Below are 15549 nucleotides of genomic sequence, written 5' to 3' on the forward strand. Positions count from 1 at the left end.
CTAAATCTGTTAGTCAAGCCATTATAATAAAATGTTGTTAAACTCAGACTAGCATAATAAGCATAAAACGCAAAAATGGATATACTATAAGCTTGTGTTTTAAAATAAATAATAATATGTATATTTAAAAGGAGACTTCCTTTTAAAAACCCTCATCATCTACTTCTTGCAACTGTTTCCATGCATATGCTGATTTATTGATTATACAGCTCGACATATTCGAATATTTAGTAGGGGAACCTGTAGATATTTCTTAGTTTTTTTTATTATAGTTTAGTTGCAACATGGACGCATCAATACCCGTATTCGAAAAGCCACATAGACGTCTCACCGTATTAGATTGGACAAGAAATATTCAAACACTGCAAAATGAAGCCAGGCTGCGGCGCTTTGAGTCTTACGAATTAAGACAGAGAGCCAACCAGTTACGAAATGAAACTTCAGTTACCACGAGATGGGACACTTACGTAAATAACGAGTTACTGAGAGATAGGTAAGATCAACCGGATAAAACCTCTTTAATAAATTTATTCTGACGTTACATAATAATTCATTCTTAATTGAATAGGATTTTCGACGTTCACGCATGGAGGGAAAAGCAAAGGTATACTAGAGAGTGTGTGAGAGATGAAATAAGAGCGTTGAAAGAAGAGAAACATGCCACTGAATTGCATTTAGAGTCGTTACAAGTCCCATTCATGGTGATATCACAGTGCCTCTCGAACAGAGATCAGAGAGTGCCTCCAGAACTAACCAGGGACCAACTTGGGGAAGAACTAAATAAGGTAAGTACCCACGTGTTTGCTTAAACTAATACTAACTGTTTTCTAAAAATTATCGTGTAGTCACTAACAAAGGTGGCTTAACACAATCTAATATACAAAGTGTCAGCATTTTTCACCAGGTTCATGAGACTTCTGCTTCTGAGAAGGATAAATTGTAGGTCACCGATAGATCAAGACGACGAACCCGTGTCTTTTGCATAATTTCATCCCCATGTTTTTACAAACTTACAGACGAAATATTGGATTTCTAGGAACTCCACATCACAGAAAACAGCAAGCGCGTGTTAACAGACGTATGCCACATGGGATGGGAGAAAATAAAGGAACTCACGAACGTCATGTGCCGTCTTGAACGTGAGATCAAGAATAAGGATGAGACCCTAGATCTGGAGTATCACGTCAAAGACCTCAATAGAGATAGTACCAATATCAGCTTCAAGCTTGATCCTACCAGGGTTCCAACGGAGTAAGTTCAATGACATTGACAACTTTGTCCCTTAACCCTCTTTTGAGTTTTTCTACTCGTCAGTTATAAGTGCCTACTCTATATCAAACATCAATACATTCCGTTGTAATGTTTAAAAAGCACCCGTTTCGAAAACCATTTTGAGATAAGCGTATAGCCAGGAGGCGTAGGTTCAAGTCCTATCTGAAGTTTTAATATTTTCATTGGACATATTATTTAATTGTAGGTAATAGGTATACCTACATGTTTCCGTCTTTTCAATTTTAGTGAACTTTGTTTAAAAAGTTTAATGCATGTACTACACATTATTCCCAGGTCAATGACAGAAGAGAGTTACGCACACTGTATAGAAAACACAATCAAAATAGCTGAGCAGCTCATGTCAGAATCTAAGACCCTTCGAGCGACAATGTTTAAGAGCAGAGAGCAGGCAAGGAACCAGATGCATGCGCAGAGCCAGCAGGTTGAACTGATCATGCGGAGACGGGTCTATGACATCCAGAGGGCTAGAAACGAAATGGAGTGGCAGAAACATAAGGTGATGGTATTTGGTTTAACAATTCAAATTCTGTTTCTTCAAATTAGAACTTTTTAGACATTCAAGAATCACATAGACATGTATCGCTCACCCTTCAGGGCTTTCTAAATGCCCAGCTGTGAAGAAATAATATAGAAATGTTGAACTTCCTACCTACTGAGTATTGTTTTGATGCCTTGACTATGGTTCCTTCCGGATTCGTAAATAGTTTAACTTTTGAATCATACTTAAATTTTCTCCAACTTATCCATATCTTGTGTTTCACCCTTTCAATAGTTTCTCCATGTGATACCTATTTCAGTTAGAGCAAAATTTGCAACGGGTAGACAGAGAGATTGAGTCACTACGAGCGGCAGTCGCAGATAAGATAAACCCGACCAAGTTGGTTGAGACACGACTGGAAACCAGGACTAGGAGACCAGTTCTCGAAAGAGTTCAGGTAATAAACTTTTTGCGATTCTTTTTAAGCTCATGGTGGCAAAATAAGTCTTTGTCAGTTTTATGGGCCTGTCTCAACTAAATAACAAAAGGCAGGTTCTTTTATCATCCCTTTATTTTTTAATCTTTTATTGTGTAGGACAAACCAATGCGAGGCCTTATCGAAGAATTTGAGAGAGTCCACTTGAGTCACAATATGCTGGAAAAGAAACTTGAAGAGGCACTGTAAGTATTATTCTTTTTAGTAACATCATGTAAACCATGCTCATTCGGTAACAACCGCCAAATTGTACATTTCCTATTAGTCAACGTGCGATTCCAAATTGGGTGAAGATTAAGTTGTTTGCTGAAGTTGATCCGATCATAATATCCTCTCTATCCACAGCACGACGTACCATGGTATGTACAACCATCATCAAAGAGTGACCAAGGATCTCCAGTACAAGAATCAGGCATTGGAAACAGACAGACGGCTTATAGAGATCAGGAAGCCATTACATGCGCCTGACGAAACAGAGTTCAAAAGAAACGTTGGATATTGCCATATGAGTGATGAATTGGTCCCGGAATAATTGGAGGAGTATGTCAGTAAGATTAGCACTATTTCTGATAATGTTGGCAACATTATTATTGATAATGTAGGAATATGTTGCGTTGCTGCAGCGCTGGTGTCGCGATCAATGCTGCAGGTGTAGGATCACTTATGGGAGGTTCAGTATAAGTGTAACATTATTTTTATGGTGTTTCGTTTTCATAGTCTATTGATGTAACTTACACATTACCATTCCACTGCACGGATAGTTGAGTGGTTAACATAACTTAAGATTACCACGCCAAATCCACTATGAGAGACGTGACGCAGGTTCGATCCCCGCGTGGAACAGTTTGCGTGATCCCCGAATGCTTGTCCTGAGTCTGAGTGTCGTTGTGAATGTGATTTGAATTTTTGTGAAACTCCTCGCGACACGCAAGTGCGGGAGTAGTTTCTTTTCTTTTCATAACATAAGCTACGCATAAACGAAGGCAGACAGAGCTCTCGCTAACTTGTTTTGAATGAAACTGCTAACTGATGTAATAATTGGTCAAACGAGGTTTAAATAAACAGAGCGAGCCTTAACAAACATGAATTAAAAAGACAAATGGGAAGTTACAAGCTGCTCACAGTGATCACATTAACTAATAATATGTATAGACACCAAAGCCTCAGAAATAGAATTCAAGGTATACCTTTCGGCTACGGAACCCTAAAAATTAAAAACGGTTATATCATAGGAACATTACACGTGCTTACTTAAGGCCAAGTCAACGGCCTGTTCCAATGAACAATAGCTTATATTGTAGGTAAGTCATTTATCATATTTTACTTACCAACGTTGTTAGCGTATAAGATGTATAATTTAAATATAAGACTGTCACCATCAGCGGTCGTGTTCAATAAATAAAAGACAATTTTAATATTTATTCATGTAATAACATAACAAGCACTGTGCTGAATTATTATAACTATTTAAAATTATTACATATAATATGTCATGAAAATTGTGACAACCTTGGTATATAAATGCATTTGATGTAAAAATACACATTAAATAATAACTCTGCTAAACTGTTTCTATATTTTACCTACTCGTAATAATATAATACTTGCAGTACACTGGAATGTGTTTAAGCGAAACCTTTTTACATCAAATGAGATTCAAGGCACTATGTGAAGGTTACATTGCGTGTTATTTTGCGTTTAGATAAAAAAAAACACAGTATCTTTATGGTCAGTAGATATTGTTTACGGTTCTTGCATTCTTCGGATTACAATGCGATTGGACATGAGTACACTCAGCTTGGCAATAATGATTAATGAGAGTATCGCCAATAAAATGACGAATTGGTCAAGGTAATTCATTATTCACGCACGAAACGTTTGACTTCAGTAATATCCTTACTAAAAATAAAGTTTTGTTTTGTAATAAGCCCTTTTACACAAATATCAAACTTGAATCGAAATAGTTGATGCAATGAGAAGCCATCTTGATTTTTTGTAAAATGGAATGATTCATGATTTTATACCGAAGATTATATTCCTATGTATGTTCAATAATTAACTAATCAATAAATTCTAAAAACAATATTCGATCTTAATTAATTACCCGTAAATTAACACGCAATAGTAACTTTATGTAATACACATTTGTTATAAAAATACATAATATTCAAATAAATAACTTAAGTATAATGAAGTAGACATTGAATAATAATAACTAATGTACTTGTAGCCACGGAATGTAGCAAAATATAACACGATGAAAAATGAGGTTTTATTTTAATACTTATTGAATATGTTTAATAGTGTACAATATATTTTCTGACTGCATTTAAAAAATAACGAAACGATACAACTCGCTTCTAGGGATAATGACTGGGTATAAAAAGAAAAAATCTCATTAGTCCCTCAGTTAGATAATTGAACAGTATGAGACACGTATTTTTCCTCTTTAAGAAAACCTAGAATTGACAAAGATTAACTGCTTTAAAGTTTAGGAGAGGGGGCTTGTGACGTAACGATATGGTGAAATTTATACTCAATCGTGACGTCACGCGTAAGTTTCATTCACTGTAATTGGGTCAATTTATGTTTGCGGGACAAATTAAAAAATACGTATCAATTATTCTACAAAAAACTACAAGACGGACACTGCAAAAAAGAATTGTCATCATCCCTATTGTATTCGTTTATTGGCAGAATATAGTACACTATTGAACAATGTAACGTTCTCTTAAAATACTTCATGTGCACATAACGTAATTCGACCGCCTTAGAGTACTTTCTCAAGATATATCGCACACACGATATGTACTTAGATATTTGTCTGTAACTATACTATTTGTTATTAAGTATAAGTATTTCAGCGGCTTGTATTCTAATACCCGATACTACACAACTTAGGGCTAGCGCTCATTGGAGACCATAACTGTTCTGCCTTGCTTCTACAAAATACATATTTGACACTAACACTTGTAACAAATGCGCCATACAAAAGTATTTGATAATCACTTGATAAAAATGGTGAAGGGAAAACCACTGCTATGTTTAGGTCACGCACAAACTAGGATGTACATCAACCATGTGCGATGCAAATGCGACGCTCACAGCTACATTGTTGTACATAAGAATCTGTCTTTGAACTTAAGGCACGGCGACAAGTAAAACAATTGTTATGTCTTCAATGAGCGTTCGCTCTTACAGTAAGTATGCTTAGTACCAAGGTACTTAGACAAAGAAAAACAATCGATTAAATAATTAATCAATTGTTTATGTAAGCAGTATATTGCATTTACGAGATAACAATAATTTGGCATTGTTTATTCATAATAACAGTAACGACAAAAATAAATGCATCTTACCGTCACCAAAACGTCGACAAATTTAAGTAACTTTATCGATAATACACTAGCACTGGTCAGTGTTTAAATGCTTGAAAAATAAACAGAAAATAAAATAATCTCAGGTAGACAACAAAAAATTGTACTTCCCGCCATTAGACCATAGACTATAAATATAACGCAAAGGTACGTATCTATACAGCCTGTAGTTCTGGTTTCGGACCTACCTTCTCGTAAGCCTCATCTAATAAAGAGCAGATTAAGCTTATAGTGTCGTCTGTTAGTTTCGTGCTACAAGCTAGACGTATGGAAGGTTCCGGACAGTTTATTTCGACATCACGTAAGTAAGCCGCGACTGTCATGGCGACGCCCTTTTCCATACAATAGTTGGTTATGTTGCGGAGGTAGGTGTGTTTCAGTCTGTCAGTCAGGTCGTCCTTCTTGAGGTAAACGTGTTTGATTGGCGAGATATCGTCGCCGCGGAACGTGAAATACTTCAGTTGAGATAGTGATCTGAAAATGAATGAAAACGATTAGAAAAGATCTTGTAGGCTCGTTTACTATTTGATGTAGGCGCTGTTCCCACTTTTCAGTTACTTATAGGTCTGGTCTCTACCACATATACCGAATACTTACTACCATTGCATTGAGTACATAATGCCGTAATATAATAGACTGTAAGTGAGACCTGGGTTCCGATTCTGCTATTTACAATGGCCGATGAATGAATGGCAATTGAATTAAATTTGAAATTATTCCTATTCTCCTAAGCATAATGCCAATACAATAATTGAAACTTACTTGTATTGACCTTGACTTTCCACACCGAATTTCCAATTATTGTGTAGAAAAATGCTTAAGATAAAACGAAAATTGTAATTTTAAGCCAAATTTCATTAATTCATCGGCCATTTTAAATAGCAGAATTGGGGCCCTGGGTTACGATTCTGCTATTTACAATGTAAGATGAATGAATGGGAATTAGATTAAATTTGAAACGATTCCTATTCTCTTAAGCATTTTGCCAACAGAATAATTAGAAATAGCAGAATACAAGTTATACTGGGTTTAATTAAAATATTAGGTTAGATTATTATTACGCTATCGGCATTTTAAAGCAAATCATGAATGCCTACAATAGGTAGGTACTCGTAATAATCATTGTGTATTATATATTTACGCTTATCATTAAAATAAATATTGGCACGCAGTCAACCGCTTTATTAATTTTAAAAACTATATACTAATTGTTCAAGAACTTGACATTCGTTACCAAGTTCAATTAATTTAATTTTAATTATTAATTTTAGGGCCGAGTTTTCAATCGCCAGATAACTTTTATTCAACGAATATGTTTCACGTTTTGACAGCTTTTGTATATATATGTCAAACGGCCATATTTATTCCTCAAATAAAAGTTATCTGACGATTGTAAAATCGGGCCTTAATCGTATAAAATAACTAAGAAACCTTTTCATAAACTATTAGTAGATAAGGCATTTCTTTCGAAATGCACTGTTATCTAAGTAACGATTAAAACGGTTGAACAAGGTTGAGTCATATTTCCTCCATTTTATCGCTAGCTATAAATATTTTCTATAACTAAGTATTTCTTATCGTATGACTGTATAGAATGATCAGGTTATCAGTTAAGGCTTATTTACGCATTATGAGAATAATCGGATTTGAGTAAATACATTGCCAGTAATATACTACACTCGTACGATATTTCTCGCATCGTCTAAAAGTGCCTTTAGGCGGGGAACTATCGAATAAATTAATGAATCATGACGGCATTACATAGTCTATCTTTATCAGTTAGGTATCAACACAGATCACATGACATCTGTTTAATCATAATTATCTTTGGCAAAAACATACATTTATAAATTTTAACTAACTAACGTATAAAATTGCCATTAACCATTATCGTAGGTAGGTAACTGGAAAAATCTCAGATGGAGACGCAGAATGGAGTTCTTGACCTTTTTGAAATATTGTCAAATTGACCATGAAGTGATAGGGAATAGTTTACTGATGCGACTTAATTGAATTTAGATTGTGTGTTGGAACAACTTTCAATGCTCGCAATAACTTCAGTCAAAAGGACATACTTATTGCCCGTTTTGTCACTTAAAAGACAATATTTAACTGATTATGTTTTGCGTTAAAAATTCAAGTAGAAGGATTATTTCAAATAAAACTCTCTCAAACTTAGTAGTATGATTAACAACCAACTAATTTAGACGAATAAAATCATAGTAGTAACATTAGAAACTTACTTGGAGAGTTTCTTAGAGTTTTCGTTGAGTTCTTCAATGATGTTCGGTATAGATTCTATGATGTCTAGGGCTGAGATGGCTGCCTGGGTCAGCATAGGCGGTAACGACGCACTAAAGCAATATCCTGAAATAACCATTGTTATGAGTTCATTTAGTTCTTATTCCTAGCTAATTTATATTAGGTGGTTGATAAGAAAGTGCGATTACACTGAATAGGCATAGCTAATACGTGACTCTAATTGAGGTTTATGGGCTCGTTTAAAGCATATTAACTATAGAAACTTTTATCGAAAATAAATGATTAATTGGCGTGAATTATATTTAAAAGCATCAGAATACAGACATTATATAAGTATGTATATTACAAAAACTATTAATGCAAAACTTACAATAATTTACAGAAATTTATCGTTTAACATATTGTTATTAAATATTGCATCTTTAACATCATTATTACTTAATGAATACTTGTCGGCGTCAAATGCGGCTGACGTCAACCAGCGGGTTAGGTTTAGTCAGTAAGGGTCTGACACTACCCGTGCCCTGCCCCGAAGGAGTGGGTGTCCATGAGGATACCCCCGCCCTCCAAAAAAGGTACATAGTTACATACCTAGTCCAGACAGTCTCTGGTGTTCGACGATGAAGTGCGTGCCGGCGCAGAAGCCGCCGACCGTCGCGAACGAGTGCTCCAGCGAGCCCACGATGAGATCGATCTCGTCACGAGGAATGTCTAGATATTCTGTTATACCTCGCCCGTGTTTACCTAGCACCTGGGAAATAAAAATATTTATTAGGTAAAAAAAATACTAGATTTTGCAAACTACCAGAATCATAGCAGCTTTTGTAAGGATGGGTCATTGTTACCATCCGATATGTTACGCGATGTAGAAAACTGCCAAAACCGCTACGAAATTGGTGTTAACAATGTTTTTAGTCGATTTACAAAGTTGTAAACAGTTTGGTATCACAAACAGAATGTTAATTTTTTTCATTTTGATTTGTTAACAAATGTTCTGACAGCTTTCACGGAATTTTATGACCATGTCAATTGGGGATGACTCTTTATTATATCCATCTATTGCAGGTTTGCTGCTTATATTTGATAAAAAAATGCAGCATTCTTTTACATCTTGCCTGCTATGTTCAAATTTTTACTATTTTGTGATTACACACACTGTAAAACACATATCCTCAAAGTAGAAAACATACTTAATAATATTTAATTTCGATATGTGTTTATAGACTGTCTAATTGTAATCGAATCTGTTTACATCTATCTTCAATGTACTGATAGTGCACTTACGAAATTGACCTAGATTTGGTTCAAGTTTATTGGGTGCGCGTTAATTGATCATTCGGGCGTTACAATTGTTACGAATTGTAAAATGTAAGTTCATCATACAAAATACATGAATTTCTTTCTGTATAGAGTTGCTTATTAATTCTCTCGCTACAACCCGTGACGCTTTTCCCAAGCCTTTTCCCAACTATGATGGAGTCGGCTTCCAGCCTAACCTGATTCAGTTAAGTACGTTAAGTACCAGTGTGACGCTTTCCTAATAAATTATGGTTATGGAATATTTTGAGCCAAAAGAAAGGTTTAAAACTGACTTTTACGCAGGCGGAGCCGCGGCTAATAATATAGTTCACAAAATGTTTCTTAAATTACAAGTAGTGTGAATTTCTAAATATACTTTATCGCTAAACCAGTTACATACGTCGTCGGAAATACATATGTAAATGATTATAAAAATTCAAATTGTGTGCATAAATTAGTTCCTTACATTGTTTCTGTTCAGTAAATGTTATCAGTGCTGTACATCATTGCCTTATCTAACAATCATAATTATAATTGCTCTTGCATATAATTTATTATAGCAAAATCTTTTCATTGTAAAAAACATTAAACCTCCATGGTTTTTACATATTAATTTTTTAAGTTTATTTTACAAATAAATTCACATTTCTCAAAGTTTTCTTTAAAAGTAAGGACTTTTCATTTCAAATTAGACTAGAATGTAATATAAATAAAGCCTACTGCTGATATGAACATAAAATCGCATACTGCATACTGAAGATGAAATAATAGTCTAAAAGTATTAGTAAAAATAAAAATGCTTACACCAATAGTTAAGCTCTCATCCAGAATGATCCTCAGTTTGTACTTCCTTGCAAGTTGTACCAGTCTCTTCAATGGGCACATCTCTCCTGTATTAAAATATATAGCCTCAGCAATAAGGAAAGCCCGTCTCCTCGAATTCAACTCATTCTTTCTTTTTGCTTCAGCCAACATTTCTTCAAGATGGTCTGCATTATTGTGTTTGAAGTAACGAACGGTACTGCGGGATGCATCAATGCCTTTCTGGATTGCAAACCATACACATTCATCACTGAAATATTGAAGTATTTTAGTATAGGTCTAAATTGGTGATCATGACTTGTGTCATTTGGGTTTGAATCTTTAATAATGTTGTTATGGTGACAGAAACAGATTCAGCTAAAAAAAGTTGGCAGTCAAATTGTCTATTAAATGGATCTGTTTTTTTTTTATAAGTAGGTCTGTTCTTGTTTATCATCAATGTGAGAAAAAATCTAAATGCAATTTATTAACATTTCATTTCAATATTAATAACACTTCTGTAATATTATACGCAAAGATTACTGTGAATTGAACAGTGTACATTCAATACAATTTACGTACAAATTACAAAGACATAACATAACCATGGACAGAGACATTTCAACTATATCAAGCAAACTATTCAGTGTACAGTGAGCTCACATGCATCATAACTAAAAAGCAGTCATAAAGTATTTCCATTCCAATTACCTCATGCCAATAAATAGATCAAGGAGGAAAACTAGTGAAATACTCACGCAAATATAATATCCCTCTTCTTAGCATAGGATGGGATGGCACTGGCCACTGTGGAGAACCCATAAGAGTACACACAGGTTTCCTCAACTTCCAGGAAGTTCGCCAGTCGCTCTTCCAACTCTAAATGTACGTCTATCGTACCGTAGAACCCTCGCGGACCACAGGATCCCACGCCATATTTCTCAAGCGACTTCAGTGCATCCTCTGTGATAGATTCCTCTTTGTGCAGGCAAAGGAAACTCGACGCGCCAACATTAAGAACATTATCATCTATTTTACCCATCAAAGGAGGCTCTTCAACAGTCACATCGTGCTCCACAATAGGTACAGGCTTCCAGTTTATAGCTTTGCCATTGCACAGAGGATCATACGTTTTCGTCTTCCTTTTAGACCAGAAGAAGTACATTGAGATTGCTACCACTTGCAGGGCCATTATTAACGTCCACCAGCCCGCCTGTAAACCGATACACCTACGTTAAACAGTTCCCTTGAACGACTAATAAAATTATTAATTAAAGAAAAATCCTTACCATGTCGTAAATATCTATCATTATCATCTTGTATAAGCCAATGCAATAGGGTGAAGAATGATACGCTTTACTTTGTATTGTACTTATTTTATATTCTTAGAAATATATAAAAAATGAACTTGAGACAACTCTCTCCCATTTAGCACCGGTCACAGACTGAAAAAAAAACTGGTAATTCATTGACATTGACTTTGACAACTAGGGCTAGCAAAACGTACTAAATGCTAAGTGCATAGTCGATTTATCAAAGAATTTTCTTATTACACACTTAGTAAATAAAATCTATTCTTATTAGTTTCCGAACGTAATGCCAGTGTAGTAGTCCACACGAGTCCACTCTAGTGACACTAGACAGATGATTGTCATTGTCATGTTTTGAAAAGTATTCACACCTCATCTTCTCGTCGTGTTATTTAAATAAACAAATTAGATTTTAGGCTACAGTTTACAAACAATAATTATCAAAATGAATTTTGGCGGCACGTTGAGAATAAACAAATTTGCGTGTTTCACTTTAGGTTTTATATTATTTTTAATAATATATTGGAAAGCTGGAAGCTCTAGTGCTCCTATGGAAAAGAGTGATCTAATTAACTTGAAAAGCTTGTTAAAAGCGGCTATCCAAGCCTCAGAGTTTGGCGGACAGAAGGTTATGGATGGAAAGAATCACGCTTTAAATATAAAAAGCAAAGGTAAAACTAAGGAGGGTGCAAATGATCCAGTCACGGATGCGGATTATGCATCGCATTGCGCAATGTACTATGGGCTCAAAAACACGTTTCCAAAATTGAATGTGATTTCTGAAGAGCATTCGAAGAGCGATCCAAGTTGCGAAAGTCAACCTCCCATTGATGTGGACAAAGTTGTGGATGGAAATATAATAGTGGACTACATGAATGATGAGCTTGTGTATGTTAAAGATGTCACAGTTTGGATCGACCCGCTGGACGCGACACAGGAGTACACAGGTAAATAATTATGTCAAATATTTGTTGAAAAACAAGGAGTACAGTTTCTGTTATAAAATTTAAGTTTTAATTGGTTCAAATTGAGAATATTTTTAATGCTGAGATTCATGTCTTGATCTGAATTATATTTGAAAAAGTCTATAATTCTCACTTAAAATAAATGTGGGATCTGTATAAAGGAAGCAAATCTATAATGTGTGAAGCCATTTTCCAGTGTTTTATAGCCTGGTAGGCTGATAAGGTGCTATAAAAATGTGTAAAGCTTTTATTACACCACTGTTTGTTATGTTATCACTAGAACTAATTCATTAGTGAAAAAATAAAAGCCAAACTGATAAAGTTAACAAGTTGTTTAGGCTAAAATTGTGATTCTTAATAATATTTTAGATGAATTTGAGATAAGATAAAAGCAGGAAAAAAATCTTACTTACCTTCGATCAGAAAAATGTTCTTATAACTAATATTATGGCAAAAATTATTTTTGCTTATGAGGTTTATTCACTGGATCATGCCAATGTGGGCAAATGTTTTCTTTAATACTTTCTATACACATTTTTTATCATCAGAATCAAAGTCTTGTAGTACCTATATTCTATATTGTCCTGCCACAGCTGCATCATCTTATATTGAAAACTTTATTTTTATTATATCACTTTATTATTATTTACAGAGGGACTGTACCAATATGTGACAACAATGGTCTGTGTGGCCATCCGAGGAGTGCCTATAATAGGAGTCATTCACTACCCATTCCTGCCAAAGACCTACTGGGGCTGGTACACCAAGAAACCTTCAGCTAACATACCTGGTGTGCCCTATGTAAGTACAGGAATACTAGAATATTACTTTCATTTTAAAAATACATTGCCTTTTAAATCTTGAATTGTAGTTGTTTTTATAGTGACCAATTATGTTGACTGCTAATCGCGAATATCCATACTTACATAGTTATACTCCGTGGTCGAGTGGCGGTTTCAAGGTGTCGCTAGCTCTGAGGTCCCGGGTTCGATCCCCAGTCGGGTCAATGTAAAAATTAACATTTCTACATTGTCTCGGGTCTGGGTGTTTGTGGTACCTTCGTTGTATCTGAATTCCATAACACAAGTGCTTCAGCAACTTACTTTGGGTTCAGAACAATGTATGTGATGTTGTCCGCATTTATTTATTTATGAACACTACTCCAACATTTTTAATCGTAAGAATGCAGGTTGCAATTACAGTAAAATGACTCCTGCATAATCCATTATAAATCTTCTTTCACGTTGGTTCAACATTCAAAATACCTAGAATCAAAACAAGTAAGGATTACACAAATGCTTCTCCTATGAGGATTGAACCGCGACGCCTCTACCGCAATAACCGTGCAGAATGCTGTGTAAATGTATCTAAGTTGTCATGTGATTAGTATTGAAATGAAACTACTTTTACGGATTTTATCGCGGTTTAATTTTAGATTTTAGTTCCCGACGTTTCGAAACCTTTGCAGGTATCATGGTCACGGGCAGACTGAGATGGCGTTCGTCTTGACAGAAGATGTTGCTCGTTCTACCTTCATATTTTAATTAATTATTTGTGGTCCGACCTACGCAGTATGAGCTCACTGTGTCTTGATGTCTTGCAGCGCTGCTCTTGGGTTTGGCCTTGAGTTTATTTATTATTCGTCAAACCAAACGAAGCATAGGGACCCGCGTTAAAGAACACATAGCTGACGTCAAACATCACCGCTCAACGAAGTCTGCAGTCGCCGAACATGCTGAAGGTTCCAGCCATTATATTAGATTTGACCAACCACAGATCCTCGCTAAAGAATCCAAATTCCTACCTAGGATGTTTCGCGAGGCTATTGAGATTAAAAAACACCCTAATTTCAATAGAGAAGATGGCTGGAAGATATCACCTACTTGGGATCCAATAATAAACAAACTCAAGGCCAAACCCAAGAGCAGCGCTGCAAGACATCAAGACACAGTGAGCTCATACTGCGTAGGTCGGACCACAAATAATTAATTAAAATATGAAGGTAGAACGAGCAACATCTTCTGTCAAGACGAACGCCATCTCAGTCTGCCCGTGACCATGATACCTGCAAAGGTTTCGAAACTTCGGGAACTAAAATCTAAAATTAAACCGCGATAAAATCCGTAAAAGTAGTTTCATTTCAATGTCTAATATTCGCGTAAACCTAAGAAACCACTATGTGATTAGTATTTTACCTTTATACCCTATTAATGCGCGAATATAGACAAATTTTGAAAAAAGTCTACCTTTCCAAATCTAACAACATTAATTTATTTTACTAAAGACTAACCAAACGCATTTACAGAAAAGCGAGAACAAAGAACACCCCAGAGTAGTGGTATCTCGCTCTCACCCCGGCAAAGTGCAGCAGATAGCAAAGGAGGCCTTTGGACCCAACACAGAGGTATTAACAGCGGCGGGAGCCGGCTACAAAGTCATGGGCGTAGTCAACGGCACCTACGACCTGTACCTCCACGCAACGAACATCAAGAAATGGGACTTATGCGCAGGAGACGCTATCATTAAGACAGTACACGGCAAAATGACAACAACTAAAGGAGAATCCATCGATTACTCTCTCGACAGTGACGTGAAAGTCACTGGCGGCGTCTTGGTCACCCGGTACGACCACGACTATTACCTAAATAAGTTACCACCGACGATCACAGGACTGCATTAGACTGAGTGATGTGTTTTGACTGAAAGTACTGAAACTTAACATTTGTATGCTTCACCAAATGTGTGAAGTCAATTTTGTTATCTCCTAGATTTACTTAGCACAGTGTGAAACTGTTGTCAAAGATAGTATTAATTTATGATGATATGATGTCTCGTTGTAGTGTTTCTGATTTATTTATTATATTTATTAGAAATCAATTGTATATTCAACTAGTTTTTACCCGCGGCTTCGCCCGGGTCGAGGTCAGTTATATCGCGTTTCCATGAGAACTCTTCAAAAGTCCGGGATAAAAACTATCCTATGTTCTTTCTCAACGTCAATTCTATCTCTGTACCAAATTCCATTAAAATCAGTTCAGTGGTTTAGACGTGAAAGCGTAACAGACAGACAGAAAGACGAGACAGACAGAGCTACTTTCGGATTTATAATTATAATATTAGTAGGTATAGTAGGGATTCGTACTATTAACAGTAACTAACGATTTTTCACACTGAAGGAAGGCAAGCAAAGGCTGTGAAGTTAAAGTATTGATGAATTTAATTGAATGGTTGTATAATATGTATCGAATTGTTGAACCAGACGGGCTGT

General features: G+C 35.7%; 4 protein-coding genes across 4 annotated transcripts in view; 3 read left to right on the top strand and 1 right to left on the bottom strand.

Moving 5' to 3' along the window:
- LOC113498030 (sodium-dependent neutral amino acid transporter B(0)AT3-like) overlaps nt 1-15549 on the top strand; it is a 423880-nt gene that overhangs the window by 216267 nt on the left and 192064 nt on the right. The window lies entirely within an intron of this gene.
- On the top strand, nt 125-4535 carry LOC113498040 (tektin-B1-like). Its single transcript, XM_026877930.1, has 7 exons — nt 125-493; nt 569-785; nt 1037-1251; nt 1567-1789; nt 2091-2228; nt 2367-2452; nt 2613-4535. Exons 1-7 carry the CDS (start codon nt 285-287, stop codon nt 2797-2799), a joined length of 1275 nt encoding a protein of 424 aa, XP_026733731.1. The 5' UTR covers nt 125-284; the 3' UTR covers nt 2800-4535.
- LOC113498039 (serine palmitoyltransferase 1) lies at nt 5149-11457 on the bottom strand. The gene is made up of 6 exons (XM_026877927.1): nt 11296-11457; nt 10765-11219; nt 10010-10277; nt 8498-8657; nt 7888-8011; nt 5149-6118 (listed from the first exon to the last, which is right to left on the bottom strand). The coding sequence occupies exons 1-6, from the start codon at nt 11320-11322 to the stop codon at nt 5800-5802; spliced, it is 1353 nt and encodes a 450-aa protein (XP_026733728.1). The 5' UTR covers nt 11323-11457; the 3' UTR covers nt 5149-5799.
- LOC113498047 (putative inositol monophosphatase 3) lies at nt 11641-15253 on the top strand. Its single transcript, XM_026877938.1, has 3 exons — nt 11641-12263; nt 12934-13082; nt 14587-15253. Exons 1-3 carry the CDS (start codon nt 11762-11764, stop codon nt 14959-14961), a joined length of 1026 nt encoding a protein of 341 aa, XP_026733739.1. The 5' UTR covers nt 11641-11761; the 3' UTR covers nt 14962-15253.

The sequence above is a fragment of the Trichoplusia ni genome, chromosome 10 (genome assembly GCF_003590095.1).
Source record: "Trichoplusia ni isolate ovarian cell line Hi5 chromosome 10, tn1, whole genome shotgun sequence".
Taxonomy (NCBI): domain Eukaryota; kingdom Metazoa; phylum Arthropoda; class Insecta; order Lepidoptera; family Noctuidae; genus Trichoplusia; species Trichoplusia ni.

What these genes read in the sequence shown, in the direction of transcription:
- LOC113498040 (XM_026877930.1), top strand. Translation starts at nt 285, where the DNA reads ATGGACGCATCAATACCCGTATTCGAAAAGCCACATAGACGTCTCACC. An exon ending in AACGAGTTACTGAGAGATAG is followed by an intron (nt 494 to 568) that starts GTAAGATCAACC and finishes TTAATTGAATAG; the next exon opens with GATTTTCGACGTTCACGCAT. An exon ending in TGGAGTGGCAGAAACATAAG is followed by an intron (nt 1,790 to 2,090) that starts GTGATGGTATTT and finishes TACCTATTTCAG; the next exon opens with TTAGAGCAAAATTTGCAACG.
- LOC113498047 (XM_026877938.1), top strand. Translation starts at nt 11,762, where the DNA reads ATGAATTTTGGCGGCACGTTGAGAATAAACAAATTTGCGTGTTTCACT. An exon ending in CGCGACACAGGAGTACACAG is followed by an intron (nt 12,264 to 12,933) that starts GTAAATAATTAT and finishes TATTATTTACAG; the next exon opens with AGGGACTGTACCAATATGTG. An exon ending in ACATACCTGGTGTGCCCTAT is followed by an intron (nt 13,083 to 14,586) that starts GTAAGTACAGGA and finishes ACGCATTTACAG; the next exon opens with AAAAGCGAGAACAAAGAACA.
- LOC113498039 (XM_026877927.1), bottom strand. Translation starts at nt 11,322, where the DNA reads ATGATAATGATAGATATTTACGACATG. An exon ending in TGATAGATATTTACGACATG is followed by an intron (nt 11,220 to 11,295) that starts GTAAGGATTTTT and finishes ATCGGTTTACAG; the next exon opens with GCGGGCTGGTGGACGTTAAT. An exon ending in ATGAGAGCTTAACTATTGGT is followed by an intron (nt 8,658 to 10,009) that starts GTAAGCATTTTT and finishes TTTATTTCCCAG; the next exon opens with GTGCTAGGTAAACACGGGCG.